The sequence below is a fragment of the Octopus bimaculoides genome, chromosome 3, assembly GCF_046866305.1.
Source record: "Octopus bimaculoides isolate indiv1 chromosome 3, ASM4686630v1, whole genome shotgun sequence".
NCBI lineage: Eukaryota > Metazoa > Mollusca > Cephalopoda > Octopoda > Octopodidae > Octopus > Octopus bimaculoides.
Genome location: NC_142930.1, coordinates 21,185,685 through 21,204,296, shown reverse-complemented (window position 1 = coordinate 21,204,296; position 18,612 = coordinate 21,185,685). Strand labels below are relative to the sequence as shown.

Genomic DNA, 18,612 nt, shown 5'->3' with positions numbered 1-18,612 from the left:
AGAGAGAGAGAGAGAGAGAGACGGCAAAGACGAAGAGGGGAAAGAGAGAGAGAGAGTGGAAGCTGTCAAACGTTATTATAGTGAGAAAGTGGATGGATGCGAGGAAAGAGAGAGATCGGGGAAGATAGGGTGATAGCCGAAAGAGAAACGACTAACACTTGTCAAAGTCCGTTTAAGGACGATGAATTTTGCCCTAGCAGCTACGCCTTTCAATGGAGCAAACTGAAATTTGCTATGCATACTCGCCAGTACGTTCCCCATAGGTGTGCAAATTTTCACCTCAAACCGACCACATATACTAACACTTTTGCCTGCACAACTGCACGTGAGACAACGTCCGCCCTTTTCACAAAAATATAATAGATATATATGCATTTTTTTAATTCTTTTTTTCTTTAATTGCTTTACTTGTTTCAGTCATTTGACTGTGGCCACCCTGCTGGAGCACCGCCCTAAAGGGTGTTAGTAGAAGAACTCGACCCCAGGACATATTCTTTGTTAACCTAGTACTTATTCTATCTGTTTCTTTTGCCGAACCGCTAAGTTTCAGGGACATAAACACATCAGCATCGGTTGTCAAGCGATGGCGGACACACACACATATACGACGGGCTTGTTCCAGTTTCCGTCTACAAAATCCACTGACAAAACTTTGGTCGGCCCGAGGCTAAAACAGAAGACACTTGCTCAAAGTGCCAAGCAGTAGGACTGAACCCGGAATCATGTGGTTGGGAAGCGAGCTCTCTACTGCACAGCCACGCTTGCTCCTATGTAAATATATTAGTTTCCTTTATTCGTTTCAGCTAGGCGGCTGCGGCCACGGTGGAACACCACCGTGATTTTCCATCTTTCCTTATGATTCTCCTTCGGCTGACTTCCTGAAATTTCACCGCACCACTCATGTACGTACTGGTGCCCAGGCTGTTGGCCCCATTTTGTTGCACGACAATGGTTTTAGCAACTTTGAGAAGATGGGTTGATCGATATCATGCATCCCAATACTTGACTGGTACTCATATTTATCGACCCCGGAAGGGTGAAAGACAAGGTTAAACTAGGTCTGTTAAAAACTCAGACACATGCCGCAGATTTAAGGAAAGAGAATATAGTTAGCTTTATTTAATATAGTAAAACTGTCAAGTTGTTTTCTAACTTGCATTTCTATAACATTTTGAGTATCATATTGTCAAACTGAATTATTGAGCTAAATTTAACAACAAAGAAAACAGCGACTTGTAATTGTTTTCGTTGTGGATTAGACATAACTAGTTTTCTACGAGTAAATCTGTGACTTTCATATAGCCGACAGTATATAGTATATTGACATCGTTATGACCTGCTTCTTTTGAAAAGAATTTTAAGATTTTGAAAACTTGTCTTCCCCACTCCCTTTTTTATCAGGAGACTCGACTATTGATTTAACATAGTGTAAATATCAAAGTCACTATGACACATATGCAGTGAGAGCTAAAGTAATACAATTGTAGAAAAATTGCTTTAAGTAATATAATACCTTGTTCGTAAAAATTACTTTGTCTAGATTTCAATTTTCAACTATTAGAACCAGTTTTATTTTAGACTGTCCTGGTTACAACTAACACATTGAAATGTTGTTTGGAAATTAATATGCGAGTTATTTATTTTATCAGGACTTCACCAAGTAATGACGTGTCAAAGTATGTCAACTGATAAGCGATGATTTATCAAATTTGCTTACTGAATAGTCATATGTCTATATTTTTTTTCTAAGTTGATAGACATGTGATCTATATTTCGATCAATATTTCGTGGAGGAAATCTTACCCAAATTGTTCGCATTAATTAAAACATCTGAGAAAGTTATAATGAGTCCTGAAGAGATAAGAACGGAGTTAGAAAATAATCGCTCTTTGGTATATGACAGAGATGGCAACTTTACGGATCTTTATTATTATAAAGGAATCCCCCTACCAGTAGTTCCGACCATACCATCAGTGATATCAACCATTCAGAATTTTCCTCTAAGAGATAATGACATTTTCATCTGCGCCTATCCTACTGCTGGTAAGTTGTGTATCTTACATTTTTCTGTATAGTAATACAGCAAAATGTAAGATACCAAACAAGATATCGCCCACTGGACAATTTATCTCGTTGCTTTTGTAATATCAATTTTATAATGAAGCTAATGTCAGTATAATTATATATATAATCAAAGTAAGTGATGATAATATTTCTATTTTTTTCATGTTTAATTTAAATATATGTTGTGATTGAATTATTTGATATTACCCATCTACACCAAATTAATGGCAGGGATTTTTACCATCTTTTTGGTTGCACCAGAGCTCACCAAAAGTTACAAACAATACCCCAAAATCAGTTGGTGATAATAGCACTGACTACTGCTAATCTAGCTCTATCAATAAAAAAATTATTCAATACAACAGTAATGATAAAAGCATATCGGAGATACACAAGTCAAAATTACTTACATCCCATTAATATAAATTCGATTTATGAAAAATCCCTTTTAATTAATTTTGAAATTTAAAAAGTAAATTTAGCATTTTTAACCAATGTCTTTTCTGGACAGCCTTACTACATGCTTTCAGGTCTTCCCATAGACACAGTTGAAAATGACTATATACCTGCCCCAATAAATTTAGATGCACATATCTGAAGCATATAAACACATTAATAAACTAGCCTGATTAAATAATTAACTAAATAGAAAAGGAAAGCAACTAAAAAGGAAAAGCAAGTTAATTAAAGCTGAAAGAGAAAATTAATAATAAAAGTTAAACTTACCCTAATTCAACAGCATATTAAAAATAACGGCTATCTTTCGATTTGATGTGAAGAAACGTCAAGTAAAAGCACATGGGTTTTGTTTACATCTAATCGGCCTGTTAGGTTTAGGGTTAGGGTTAGCCGATTAGATGTAAACAAAACCCCCATGTGCTTTTACTTGTCGATTCTTCACATCAAATCGAAAGATAGCCAATATTTTTATCTTTAAAAGAGATTCTGACAAAAATTAATTTCAATGGAAATTTTCTTTTAAATGGACGATAGACACAGGTCTCAGACCCAATCTCTTTCTAGATTGAAGTATCATCGTACAGGGATTCGATTGAGAAAAGTTTCTTTGAATATCTGTCAAAGTTCACTTCAACACTTCTACTTTTACTACATATGCCGATATGGGGAGATTATTTAACCACATGAATGTTATGAAATCAAATGAGCATAACCGTTTGAGTATTGAAGCACTAAGAGAAATTTTGAACATCAAATACAGACTTAAACTAAGTGGTAAATGCTGTGGTGATTATAAACTACTTTGCGAACTGTTGAAGAAAATTGGGTCCTTGGATGCTTATAAATTACGTGAAACTGCAGCTTCCAGATCAAAAGAAACTGATTGGGAAATGTTCGAAAATATTATGGAGTAAAAACGAAAGTATGTTAATATCATTTTAATTTAATTAGAACTGAAATCTTTATATAAATAATAATAAATCTCTGAACGAGGTATAAACAGTAGCTGCATGACATTGTGAAGTATATTTGCCACTTAAATGTGGCTAACCCTTAAGGGTGGATGCTACTGTAGCTTGTAGCCCCAGGAGGACACCGCCTCCAGCTGGCTATTGGCACACTTTCTGTGCCCTATCAGTATATAAATCTTTTAATAATTATGCCTATTTACATGCTTTTTTTTTTTTTGCTTAGGTTCTTTCTTTTATACTTTACTCTTTTATTTAGTGCTTTTTAGTGTATTTTTGCTATCAATGTAGCGCTTTTTAAAATTTTGAAATGATAACCTTACTTAGAGTACACAAGCATATCGTCTGGTCTGCCTGTTGTATCACTGCTTAACAATTCTTGTCTCATAACATCAGGGTATGTTGGTTGTCTCGGGGTTCAGCAAGGGATTTTCTATATATAGTTGCTTAACCTTGTGTAAATAACAACTACATATCTCAAATAACATTCTAGGACCTTAAAGGCTATATTGCACAACGTAGTTCCTGGTATACAATTGACAGGATGGACATTTCATCATAGTTTCGATCAGAGTTGATCTGAGGTTTACTTTGAGCCAGCAAAAGATGATCTCTTCGTGGTCAGTTGACCTACAAAAAATAGAAGCAAAATTTTCCGCAAATTGTAAATTGCTTATGCTGCTCCTCCTCCTCCTACCACTACTATGACTACTAACCAACGCTGTTAGCTGGTACTGCCTATAATTCTCAAATTAATTCTCAGTTTTGTCGATAGAGCAGTTAACTGAATACCTTATGATATTTCGCTATGTCCCTTTAGATCTATTCTTACTGATGTTGACTTTTGTTTTCATCCCCTTGGAGTCAATGAACCATGAACCACTCTTTCCTCCAAAATTTGAAGTCATTTAACAATATAAAAACAAAATACGAAGGCAGAGGTGGCAAGAATGATAATTTTTATTTTTATTTTTTTATATGTTTGTATTCAGTTTCCACTAGATTGACTTCAATTTTTGTATTTCTGTGGCTGACGTCTTTCAACCATCCAAGATTGATGAAATAAGTTCCTGTGGTGTACGCATGTCAATTCAATCAATTAAATTATAAATCTGTTCAACCATATTGTAAGGAGGACTACATCAGCCAATATATCGTTTCTTTTTTCTGAAGTTAGGTGTGATTGAGGGAGATTTGGCTGCTATATTTAGCAAATCAAGTGATGATAATATTGTGTTACTCATATGCATATAGTGGAGATGCAATGGCCCAGTGGTTAGGGCAGCGGACTCGTGGTCATAGGATCACGGTTTCGATTCCCAGACCAGGCGTTGTGAGTGTTTATTGAGCGAAAACACCTTAAGCTCCACGAGGCTCCGGCAGGGGATGGTGGCGAACCCTGCTGTACTCCTCCACCACAACTTTCTCTTACTCTTGCTTCCTGTTTCTGTTGTGCCTGTGATTCGAAGGGTCTGCCTTGTCACACTGTGTCACACTGAATATCCCCGAGAACTACGTTAAGGGTGCGCGTGTCTGTGGTGTGCTCAGCCACTTGCACGTTAATTTCACAATCAGGCTGTTCCGTTGATCGGGTCAGCTGGAACCCTCGACGTCGTAAGCAACGGAGTGCCAACAACATATGCATATGCATTTCGAACAGATGATGCTACCTAGTTGACTTACCCATGGTACACAAAATGAAGCGGAAATTTTTACGGATGTCTATAATCCCTTGGATTATGATCTCACCAATAAATGACAAACTAATTTAAACGTCACTCAGTACATCTTTTATACTTTTTATTTTTTACTTGTTTCAGTCTTTGGACTGCAGCCATGATAGGATGCTCTTTACTGGTTTAGTTGAACGATTAACTCTAGTACTTCCTTAAGCCTAGTACGTATTCTATCGAACACTTTTGCCGAACCACTAAGTTACAGAGATGTAAACTAACAGCGATTGTCAAGTAGAGGAGGACAAATACAAGCACAATGACACAAACATACATGTATACATACAAATGAATATATAAATAAATGTAAGTGTATATATATATATATATATATATATATATATATATGAAGGGCTTCTGTACAATTTCCATCTACCGAATTCACTCACAAGGCATTGATCCAGTGCTGTAGTATGAAGACACTTAAGGTACTGCGAAGACTAAACTCGAAATCATGAGACTGCAAAGTGAGTTTCTTTATCACACAACTATGCCTGGGCTTATATCTAGCTTTTTACCATGCGTTTCCTTTCTTTTTCTTTCTTTCTTTCCTTGCTACAGGTACACATTGGATATGGGAAGCAACTAATATGATCGTCAGAGGGAAAGCCGAGAGGATTCCAAGAGTTAAAGAAGAGTACATGGTGGATTTTATAGAATCTGAAAAATTTGAATCATTAGAATCTCCGCGAGTGTTGAATTCCCATTTTTATCCAAGTTTTCTTCCTGAAAAGTTATTGAAGGAAAATAAAATCATCTTTGTTGCACGTAATCCTAAGGCAGTGGCTGTCTCCTACTACAGACACACTTTCGGCATAACAGAAACTCATTACAATGGAAATTTCCCTAGCTTTTTTGAGATGTTTATGAAAGGCGATGGTAAATACAAGTACTCTTTTTCACTAAGTAGAAATTTACCTTTCCAAACTTTACCTTTCCAAACCAGAAAGTTTCAATATAGTATTGTTACTGTTTGACCCTCGAGTGACTATGATCAAGGAGACCTATAGACCTTTGATTAACGGCTTTAACTTTGTGACATCCTTTTCCATTTTATTTTTTAAACAGTAAGGTGTTGAGGGTGACTTGGCTGCTATTTGTAGCAGTCGAGTTACCACGTAGAGGATCCCCAATTCACTTCAAAGCAGCAATATAAGATACATTTTTCTTTCTTTTTCTTTTCTTTTTTTTTTTTTAGTAGAGATAAAATCGTGTTAAATTTGCATAAACAGACTTGCAAAACCTTACATTTAAGGAAAGGGGCAGTGAGATGTATCATGGAAGCAAATAGTGCTGTTGCTGTTTTAATTATTAAACACTAGCAGTATAGCCCGGCGCTGCTCGGGATTAAGCTGGGATTATTAAGTGATCAAGTGCTTTATTTCAAACCAAAATAAGTAACATGGACATCAGATTTGAGCGAAATCCGTTGAAATTGGTTTGGCTGAAAATGGTTTGCTGGCAATTTGATTGGGAAATCCCATAAGGAATCAGTTTATTGGTTATTTCCACTCATTGACTGTTTTTTTTTTTAAAGTTGCATTAGAGATCTGCATAGGAAAAGGTTGATCTGAAGGTTTGCATTGGGGATGTGAATTGGAGTAACTTAGGAAAACTTACCAACAGCCTTAACAAAAAAATAAGGGGCCTGTCCCTTCTAGGTTAACTCTAATCCTAAACCCTAACCCTAACCGTAACCCTAACACCAACCCTAATCCTAACCCTAACACTAACCTTAACCCTAATCCTAACCCTAACCCTAAAACCCTAACCGTAACACCCTAGTGGAAATCGTTCGGGTGTTAATCTGAAAAATTACCAAACCCTTTTTGTGGTCAGAAAAACGGGTTGTGGGGGGATTGACAAATTGTTACATTTTTGTTTCATAGTTGTTGTGAAATAAAAACAAAACTATTTCGGTCCCAAAGTAGTATATGTGCGTGTGTGTGAGAGTGAGAGGTGGGAGAAAGATGAACGATTTAAAACAAATAAATGATTTAAAATAAATATATTTGAATTGTTGTGTGAGAAAGTATATATAATCTCATTATAGAATATAGTGTCTTTCAAAAACATCGTATATTTTAAACTATATCTCATGTTTAAGAAAAAAAAAAATGCCATATACATTTTACACTTACTCTGTCTTAGCTACATTTTCATTCCTAATACGCTTTCTGCCTCCCTTTCCACTTTTTCTTTCTTTTTCTTTTTAGACGCTAGCAAAGTAAACTCTGTCTTGCTTAGAAAAAGTTGCTTTGATTTCTGTCTGCCTTACCCACTTTTTTCATTTTTTTTGGGGGGGGGGGGGCGCTAGCAAACACTTTATCCCCCCTGTCACAAACACACTATTTCTTTCTTTCTCTGTCTGTCTGTCTGTCTGTCTGTCTCTCTCTCTCTCTCTCTCTCTCTCTCTCATGCGCGTATGCACAGATTTGACTTCGCCATGTCAACAAACTTCAAAATTGGTAAAAGTTTATCGATTTTTACAGGTATACGCGGGTACCTCTGAGAGAGAAAGTTCACTAAAATGCACATAGGGTCATTCCGAATCTTCTCCTAAAATTGGAGCGACACGCGTGCTAATTTATGGACGTGCATAAACCACATTCACGTACACACACACACAAACATCCTCTCTTTTATAGATATTGATAAAGTTCAAAGAATTACTTTAATGATATTGTTGTCCTACCTTAATTATGACATTTATCTGGAAATGAAACCTAATTTGTAAGGAGAGTGAAGCATGACAGTCGAAGTAGATGCTTTGAAATATTTAATTCCTAATAAGTTAGTTAATGAAAAGAAGCAGTACGGGCTCCCATAGACAGGTAATATTAATGCAGCTGATATCAATACAGAATATCTGCAGGAAAAACATGCAGAGAAAGGGATCCAGATGTCTGGTCTGGATACTTGCAGAAATATGAACGCCATTCAAGACACTCAAAGTTCACATAGTTGGATAAAACCAGGTGGAATTTAAAGAGAACCACAAAGAAAACTTCAATATACATTAGGTAATGAATGAAGTTAATACAATGCTTCAAATGATCATTTCTTCAAAATGCGTCGTATCAGTAGTGGTTTCTATTAAGCACCAACTTCTCAGTTTTGAGTTCAAATTCTGCCATGACTGATTTGTCTTACATCTTTCTAAGTTCAGTATAATGAGCATGTTTCGTAGTATTTCATCTAATGACATTATGTAGTAAGATGAAGTAACATTTACATTAAATCAAATTCTATACATTCATCTGACAGATGAAAGTAGCCAGCAATGATTAGAGAGGGTGTCAAACATGATATTGTGTTACTCATATGCATATAGTGGAGACGCAATGGCCCAGTGGTTAGGGCAGCGGACTCGTGGTCATAGGATCACGGTTTCGATTCCCAGACTGGGCGTTGTGAGTGTTTATTGAGCGAAAGCACCTAAGGCTGCATGGGGCTCCGGCAGGGGATGGTGGCAGGGTATGTTAAAAAGAAAAAAATATCGAATTATCACAAATACAATTCTGTATTAGTAATTGTTAATAGCTGTGTATACTTATAGTATGTTTGCAAAACAGTAAGCTTTGTGATACGCATGTCAATGGAAGCAGCCTTCTGCATTAAGTGAGTTTGTAATACCCAATGGCACATTTATATTTTTTTTTGTATGTTACTAGGGACAAGGACCGACTTGGTTATCTCTGCCAGTAAATGTAAAACGTATTTTCTATTTCATTTTGCAGTTCCTACAGGTGATTATTTTAAATACACAAAACAGTGGTGGTCAGTAATAAAAGATAAGCCGAATGCTCTGATAGTAACATATGAAGACGCTTCAGAGGTAAATATGTTATACACATGCACACATATATCCATGTGTACATACATACATGTATACATATATATATATATACACATATAATCATCATCATCATCATCGTTGTTGTTTAACGTCCGCTTTCCATGCTAACATGGGTTGGACGATTTGACTGGTGAAACCAGATGGCTACACCAGGCTCCAATCTGATTTGGCAGAGTTTCTATAGCTGGATGCCCTTCCTAACGCCAACCACTCCGAGAGTGTAGTGGGTGCTTTTACGTGCCATCAGCACGAAGGCCATATATATATATATATATATATATATATATACACACACACACATATGCATAGGTACATAGATATATACATATACATAAAAGAATTAATTGAGAGGTCGGACAAATACAGATATGGCTAAATTTTAAAAATTAAGAAAATTAACTGTAAGGGTGGAGAAATAGTTAGTGGTACATAGATACACACACACACACACACATCTATACATATATATTTCTTTATTATCCTTATAATTTTTATACTTTTCTTATATTGTATTAACCACCTATTAGTATCTTAATTTTACTGCTTTAACTATTTTCTGTAAAATATCTCCTATATATCTGACATATTATTTACATAAACATCCTGTTATAAAGTTTATATACCACTAACCATTTATGAGGGCTTTTGAACATTTTTTTCTAATTTATAAAAAAGCTGAAATGATTATCAAATATAAATTTCAGTTTCCTGTATTTAAAAATTCCGTACTCCCTTATTTGGTTTTTCAACCCCATTTGCTGTTTACTTCTTATATGAAGTTTTGAACTTTTACACTAATCTATAGAGAAAAAGTTACCTATATTTCTATGTTATATATATATCATCACCTAGCCGTTACTTGTTTGTTGTGTTTTAAATAGACATGACTCCTAGAATAATTACACATTAAAAAGCACTAAGAACACAATACCCATGTAATTCTTAAATCCACCTTTCCTTTTTCTTTATTAAGTTCTTATTTTTTTCTTATTATGTTACTGGTGAGTGCTCTTTGACAACACAGATTCTTAAAATGAATTTATTGTCTTTCTGTATGAAACGATCATCTAGCGAATAGAATGGATATTTTATCCGAAATTTACATCTAATGTTCTCCATTTATGAAAAATATGATTGAATTTGTCTAACTTCGTTCTATAACTTAAATCATATACTTAGTATAAACACACACACATATATCCATACATAACACACACACACACACACATATATATATCCATGTATCACACACACATTCACTCACTCATATATAGGTATGTATATATCTATCTATCTATCTATCTTCCTCCATGGCAAGGTTTAATTTGTGTATACAAATTTAATTTGCGGTCCATGGGAAGAGCCGTTTTAGCGATGCGTCCTGCCCGAAGCTCGTCGAAACGCCGATGTTAAAACGTGGGTAGCTGATGAAGAAGAATGTTCTCTATGTGGCTTGTGTGTTTTCTCGTCTACGTTTTGTTTGCAATGTCCTGTACCCAGATATGCACCTATACATACAGGTGGATGTCGGTATGCACATACCTGTACGTATATATGCATATACTCATTTACTATTTGTTTTTACATGACCGAACGCAGCGTCACCAATCTGTAAGTAGTTTTCGTAACCTTATATTTTCCGACGCTACCCTATCTCTTTCTCTTCCTCCTCAATTTTTCCCCCTCTCGTTCTTCCTCTGTTACTACTACGTATCTCCTTTTCCCCCTCGTACTTCCTCTCTTCCTCTTTTCCTCTCGTTGCTCACCTATTTTTCTACTTCCTCCCTTTGTTTCTCCTTCTACCACTCTCTCTCTCTCTCTCTTCCCCTTACACCGGCATGGTCACATGCTTCCGGTCAATAATCCTTTTCTTCCTTGGCTATCGCCGAGCAAACACGCGAACTTACTTCGTCCCCACTTTTAAGTTCGTGCCTCACAGGATTCGTACACATAATTTTTCCCGTCTGGCCGTATAGCCTTTTCTGTTTGTTTTTGTCCGCCACTACATTCCTCCATGGCAAGGTTTAATTTGTGTATACAAATTTAATTTGCGGTCCATGGGAAGAGCCGTTTTAGCGATGCGTCCTGCCCAGCTCTTCGAAACGCCGGTGTTAAAACGGGGGTTGCTGATGAAGAAGAATGTTCTCTATGTGACTTGTGTGTTTTCTCGTCTACGTTTTGTTTGCAATGTCCTGTACCCAGATATGCACCTATACATACACGTGGATGTCGGTATGCACATACCTGTACGTATATATGCATATACTCATTTACTATTTGTTTATATATATATATATATATATATATATATATATATATATAATCATAAACCGCATCCCCGTCCGTTCTTTATTATCTATCTATTTCTTTTCCATGTAAACATCGCCCGTTCTCTGTTTTGTCTTAAACTCATGCATTCCTTTTAATCGCCACGCTTCACTTATTTATTTTCTCTTTACTTTATTCAAGTTTATCGTTCCTTTCACTCATTCTCTCTAAATCTATCTACCATAGTATAAAAGTGCAGAAGTGGCTCTCCCTTTAAACTTACTGGCTTGCGGTATACCCGCTCCACCCCCACCCCTCCACCAGTACCAGAAGTTCTTATCCTCTGTCATCCTTGGTTGTCTCCCGTGAACTCTCCTAGGGGCCTAATGCCATCCCCCCCCTACCCTGGGTTTTATCGATCTTATAGTGCATAAAGATGGTGTAGTGTATGCAGGTTCTAGGCATTGTTTTGTCTATGGATTCTGCCAGATGCAAGCTTTCTTTTCGGGTACACGACACTGCTTTCCTCCATCCCAGGGTCTCACAGGCCCACACTTCCTACACCGTCAGAATTAGCACTCTCAACGTTGGCACACTGAAAGGTAGGTCTAGTGAGATTGTTCAGATGCTTGAACGGAGACACCTAGATTTGTGCTGCATCCAAGAAATTAGGTGGAGAGGAGGTTCTGTGAGGTTCCTCACAGGCAAAGAACACAGGTACAAGATTTTCTAGGCAGGGAACACTTTTGGGGTCAGGGGCGTGGGAATACTTCTAGCAGAGAAATGGGTTGATAAGGTAATCGAGGTAGTCAGAGTATTTGAGATTAGACTAGTACTTCACCATAGGTTAGCTACCGTCATCTTGGTCTATGCCCCTCAACCGGAGCTACTGAATGGGCAGAAAGACCAATTTTATGACACCTTTTTGCAGACTACCTCATTGACGAATGACAAGGATCTTCTCTTTGTGGCTGGTGATTTCAATGGTCATGTTGGACAACATGCAAGGGGCTTCCATGGCATACATGGAGGCTATGGCTTTGGTTCCTGCAAATGAGGAGGGAACCAGACTGCTGGAGTTCTGTGATGCAAACGATCTTATGGTTTCCAATACCAACTTCAGGAAACCTGCCTGTCACCTAGTCACCTACCGATCCAGCAGACACTCTAGCCAAATCGACTACATCCTCGCCAGAAATAGGGAAAGAGGGTGGCTTATAAATGCCAAAACCTTCACTGGCAAAGAATGTACCCTCAACACAGATTAGTAGTTAGCGACTTCGGGAACAAGGCAAAATGGATGTCAAGAAGTAGATCAGCTTGGAGGAGAAGAGTTTGGAAGCTTAAAGATCCTGCAAATGGACAGAGATTTAGAGACTTATTACTCAAAGCTTTTGGCGAAATAGAAGGGGATATAGCATCACACAATATGGAAGACAATTGGAGGTTTCTACTGGACAACCTGCTGAGAGTCACCGACCAGATCTGTGGCTGGTGTAAAGTCCCCTCTCGACCCAAAGTAACGTGGTGGTAGAACAATGTGGGTGACAGGGCTATTAGACAAAAGAAACAGGCTTGGAAGGACTGGAAAAACGGAGGTAGCAGGGAATTGTATCAGACTGCCAGAAGGGAAGCTAGGAGACAGGTTTATTTAGCCAGAGGGGAAGCAGATAAGAAAAAATTTGCCACTGTTCTACGCCGTGAGGACCAAAGACTTGAAGTATTTCATGTTGCAAGACAGTGTGTGAGAGAGAATCGTGATGTGGTGGGTGAGAAATGTGTCCGCTTGGATGATGGCTCACTCACACTAAACGAGGCTGCAAAGAGAGAGGTCTGGAGACGCCACTATGAAAGGCTGCTTAATAAAGATAATGAATGGGAGGAAGAGAGTCTGGTGCATGTCGACCCAACAGAGGGACCAGCTATCCTAATTGACAGTACCTTAGTAGATAAAGCGATCAAGAGGATGAAGACAGGAAAAGCCCCCAGCCCATCAGGAATCACCACAGAGATGCTCAAAATATCTGGCAGTGTCGGCTATAGCCTAGTCACCCGTATAGTTAACCACGTGATATACGAAGGAGTCATACCGAATGACTGGTGTAGCAGCACCATAGTCAACTGCTACAAAGGTAAAGGTGATGCTTTAGATACAAATAATTACAGAGGTATCAAGTTGTTGAATCAGGTAATGAAGGTCACGGAGAGGGTCATAGCCCAACTAATTAGGGAGAGAGTCAGTCTAGATGAGATGCAGTTTGGGTTCATGCCAGGGAAAAGCACCATTGAGTTGTGACTTCACTGGTGCCGAGCTATATCGACCTTTGTCTTTCCTGTGGATAACACCGGTGGCATGGAGAGGGGAGGCTGTTAGGCATGGGCAACTGCTGGTCTTCCATAAAGAACCTTGCCTGGACTTGTGCCTCAGAGGGTGACTTTCTAAGTGCAATCCCATGGTCATTTGTGACCGAAGGGGGTCTCCGGCAGTAGGTAATTTTTCCCACCTCGACCAGCAGCTAGTCTCTTCACGATAATCAAATGTCTTCAGAGAGAACAGATGAGCAAACTTATAGTCAATAGAGTTTTCTCAATGTATGGAAATTATAGGTATATTTCTAATTTATATTTCAATTTTGTAATCTTCATGTAAACATTTAATCTCTTATATTTATAATGACATCAATTTTAGGATTTTCAAAAGGTTGTTTTAACCATAGCGGAATTTCTTGACAAGAAGATTTCAGACCAACTTGCTCTGGAAATTGCAGATATGTGTTCGTTTGACAAAATGAAAAAAGAAAAGAAAGTAGTTAAAGAAGGTCTACTGCAAATTACGTTTAAGGAAAATTGTAGTTTTTATAGGTCTGGTAAGTTAAATATTTCAGTTTTCTAATACCCTTCAATTATTTTAAAGTCATGTTTCTTTGTATAGGCATGTATATGTTATCAGCACTTTAATATTGGAATATAAATAACAAATAATATTTCCAGTCAAAGCTGGAAAAAAGCTGATGGTAGCAACATAAAGAAGAGAAAACTGTTCATTGGAACACAACGATCCTGATGAAATAGACATTTTAATTAATATACAACAAGAAGTAATTTGCTGCTAGATGTTTATGAGCCACTTTCAATTCCTGTTTAATTTCAACTTGACTTATAATTTTAAGATAATTTCTGTTCCTTGTTATCACGGTAAGAACTGAGATTAGTATTTCAAGCAATTGAAATAATCGTCAATTGCACTGTATCAGTAATATACAGTTCTGAATGAAATGTCTTTGGCAATGAACATAGGGCAACTAATAACCCTTCAATCAATAGACAGTAATAAATAGTTTGAGATGTAATTTATAAAGTATTTTTCTAATTATATTATATAATATATATATGATCTAGTGTATTACAATATATATTATCATATGTTAATTGAAAAGTCAATTAAATATGTGAATCCAATATATTCCAATTAGTGGCTCTAATGTTATATCATTTTGAAAACTTGGAAAATTCACTATTTTTATAGTAATTCATTTTGGGGTTAAGAGTAATGACTTGAAGTGTTTGATGTAGTCATGAGTTCATATAATGGATCTGAGCATTAGGAATTAATAGGAATATACATCTTAGACTTACTTTGCAACAGATTGTCTTCCACAAACGTTAATATGATGATGGATAACTTATTTTTCAAAGTATGAATGATTACTCAATGGGGACAGTTTGGAAAATGTTCATTAAATTAGTCATAGTTTGATTTAGATACCACAGGTATCTAACTATAACTAATTTCTTAAAAACTTATATAACTTTTGAGTTAGGTACTGATAAATACTGTTCTTATAGTAAACTTAGTGAGAAATTACAATTTATTTATACAAATTCTAACCACTTCACAATCATCATCATCATCATTTAACGTCCGCTTTCCATGCTAGCATGGGTTGGACGACTTGACTGAGAACTGGTGAAACGGGATGGCAACACCAGGCTCCAATCTAAATTTGGCAGAGTTTCTACAGCTGGATGCCCTTCCTAACGCCAACCACTCAGAGAGTGTAGTAGGTGCTTTTACATGTCTGATCCAAACTTGCTGGATTTTCCTAAATAATGTGAATAAACATTTTCACAGAGATAATGAATATCACTAGATAAAGACAGAGCTTTTATAGTTTCACCCAAGAACTTTGCTGCTTCTGTACTCAATATCCTATATGAATGTGAAAACCTCTTCCCTTTTATGATATTGCAATAACTGTAAAATCTGCATCTAATTGGCATGTGCCTTTCTAATGCAGTAGTTTGTTGAGCCTACGTCTTCCCTTCAGATAGGTGAGAAACAAAACAATTATATATAGTGAACTGAAAGGCCATTTAAATAATGAATTTGATAACATATGTATGCATTCAGATACTCAAAAAGACATCTAACAAATCAATTTGAACTTTAAAGTATGGTAATATTATTAATTATTAAATCAGATTGGTCCAGTATAAAATATGCATCCCCTAGAAGGGGTGCTCTCTGTGGCTCAGTGAAGTACAGCATTCTATTTCAGTTCTATCAGTTCTCAGCAACCAATCAAATCTCAATGTATCGTTGAATACTCTCACGTTGATGTGCTTTCGATTTTTTTTGCGTATATATTGTCTTGCTGCTTCACTACTTTAATCTTTTAAATTGGTAATGTGAAACTCATTTACGAATCCAAGAAGCTTCAGCTTCTAATAGTGAATGTAAGGGAGTATTTGTGTGTGTGTATGTGTGTGTGCATATGCATGCATGCTTGCATGTATGCATGTATCAGAATTTATACATCATACAACTAGTTAATAAATTCTTTTATCTTCCGTTTACAGGAAAAGTTTCCACTTGGAAGGAATGGTTAACTGTGGACCAAAGTGAACGACTGGATGCACGGATACAGTCTGAACTCATTGATCAAGAAATCATTTTGAATATTTAAGAATCTTCCTCTCACAAAGACACTACTTACTACTACTACTACTACTACCACTACCAACAACAGTAATAAAGCATCAAAGCAAATAAACCAGATATTGTTGTGAAAGGCCAAAAGAATTATGTTTATTGGTTGACATGATCATACCTTGTGACCATATCTCGGGTAGTGGAGGCGCAATGGCCCAGTGGTTAGGGCAGTGGACTCACGGTCGTAGGATTGCGGTTTCAATTCCTAGACCAGGTGTTGTGAGTGTTTATTGAGTGGAAACACCTAAAGCTCCACAAGGCTCCAGCAGGGGGTGGTAGCGAACCCTGCTGTACTCTTTCACCGCAACTTTCTGTCACTCTTTCTTCCTGTTTCTGATGTACCTGTATTTCAAAGAGCCAGCCTTGTTGCACCCTGTGTCATGCTGAATCTCCCTGAGAACTACGTTAAGGGTACACGTGTCTGTGGAGTGCTCAGCCACTTGCACGTTAATTTCACGAGCAGTCTGTTCCATTGATTGGATCAACTGGAAGTCTCGTTGTCATAACTGACAGAGTGCCACAAATATCTCGGCAAAAGAATTTGATAAGCTTGGAAAATATAAAGATTTGCTAATCAAATATGAAGAGATGTGGCATTTCAAGACGGTTACAATAACAGTGATTGTAGGAACAATTAGAATGGTGAAAAAAGGAACTGAAAATTATTTAAGAATGGTCCCTGGTTTACCATCCATACAGGAAGTGCGAAAGATTGTCTTAACTGGTACATCACACGTACTGAGAAGAGTATTGTTGCTGTGAATTTTCTTTACTTCTTCCCCCTTTATTTTATTTGTTTACATTTTTTTTTTTCTTCTCCTTTCTCTCTATCACATGACTTTGTGACAATCTGGTTTGTTTATTTTAATGGAATACCAATGTATACAGTACGTTTCTCTACCCTAGGTATCAGTAAGACACTCAGCAAGGAATGGGATGCTAACGAAAATAGTGATAATAATAATAATAATAATAATGATAATAATTTCTTCATAGTTATCCGTCCAAAATTATGATTTATTCATGGTTATCTGTCCAGAAAAAATGAGCGATGGACAGATAACCATGAATAAATGAAATGGTTGATTCATGATTCGCACACACTACAATGCAACACTCCTCCAAAAACACACAGGAATAAACTCATACAGTAAATACCCAATAAAATGAACAAAACCCACAATATGTGCCATAGAAGACTAACAACGCTGTCGAGCATGTTCATTGCAAGAGCAGCTGTCTGGCTTCCATGCAGGTGGTATGTAAAAAACACCTTTTTGAGCGTGGCCGTTGCCAGTACTGTGTGACTGGTCCTCGTGCTGGTGGCATGTAAAAGCACCCACTACACTCTCGGGGTGATTGGCGTTAGGAAGGGCATTTAGCTGTAGAAACTCTGCCAGATCAGATTAGAGCCTGGTGTAGCCATCTGGTTTGCCAGTCCTCAGTCAAATCGTCCAACCCATGCTAGCATGGAAAGTGGACGTTAAACGATGATAATGATGATGATTATGATGTATATATATATATATATACATATATATATATACATACATACGTATATATATCTCAATAGGTGCAGGAGTGGTTGTGTGGTATGTAGCTTGCTTACCGACCACATGGTTCTGTGTTCAGTCCCACTCCATGGCACTTTGAGCAAGTGTCTTCTACTATAGCCTTGTGAATGGATTTGGTAGACGGAAACTGAAAGAAGCCTGTCGTATATATGTATATATATATGTATGTGTGTGTATATATGTTTGTGTTTGTCCCCCCAACATCGCTTGACAACCGATGGTGGTGTGTTTATGTCCCCGTAACTTAGCGGTTCGGCAGAAGAGACCGATAGAATAAGTATTAGGCTTCCAAAGAATAAGTCCTGGGGTTGATTTGTTGAATAAAGGCGGTGCTCCAGCATGGCTAGTCAAAATGACTGAAACAAGTAAAAGAGTATACACACACACACATATATATATATATATATATATATATATATATATATATATAGGGACAAAATCCAAAATTACAGGTAAAAACTCAATTAAAATCAATTTATAAAAAATTAAAATTAAATTGAGCTTTATAGATAAAATATATAAAATATATAGTTTTTATGAAAATAACCAAGTTTCAAGAACTCATCGATGAAAATCCACTATCACATATAGAAAAATTAATAATTAAAAGCACAATAAATGAGTATAACATAATATAATCTTTTTATTATATTTATCTTATGATATTTACTTTACTTTATATTATACTCATTTA

The 18,612-nt window shown here is 36.8% G+C and overlaps 1 protein-coding gene across 6 annotated transcripts; it reads left to right on the top strand.

The window, feature by feature from the left end:
* The first annotated feature begins 57 nt into the window (after positions 1 to 57).
* Positions 58 to 16,410, top strand: LOC106884084 (sulfotransferase 1E1). 6 transcript variants are annotated; one of them, XM_052966617.2, is made up of 6 exons: positions 125 to 263; positions 1,650 to 2,043; positions 5,786 to 6,103; positions 8,965 to 9,062; positions 14,041 to 14,218; positions 16,212 to 16,410. In XM_052966617.2, exons 2-6 carry the CDS (start codon positions 1,845 to 1,847, stop codon positions 16,316 to 16,318), a joined length of 900 nt encoding a protein of 299 aa, XP_052822577.1. In that variant the 5' UTR covers positions 125 to 263; positions 1,650 to 1,844; the 3' UTR covers positions 16,319 to 16,410. The 6 variants fall into 6 exon arrangements, with proteins under 6 accessions (XP_052822576.1, XP_052822577.1, XP_089204797.1 ...); XM_089348671.1 differs by lacking the exon at positions 125 to 263 and adding an exon at positions 309 to 325; XM_052966616.2 differs by lacking the exon at positions 1,650 to 2,043 and having other exon boundaries at positions 58 to 325.
* Positions 16,411 to 18,612: the final 2,202 nt, after the last annotated feature.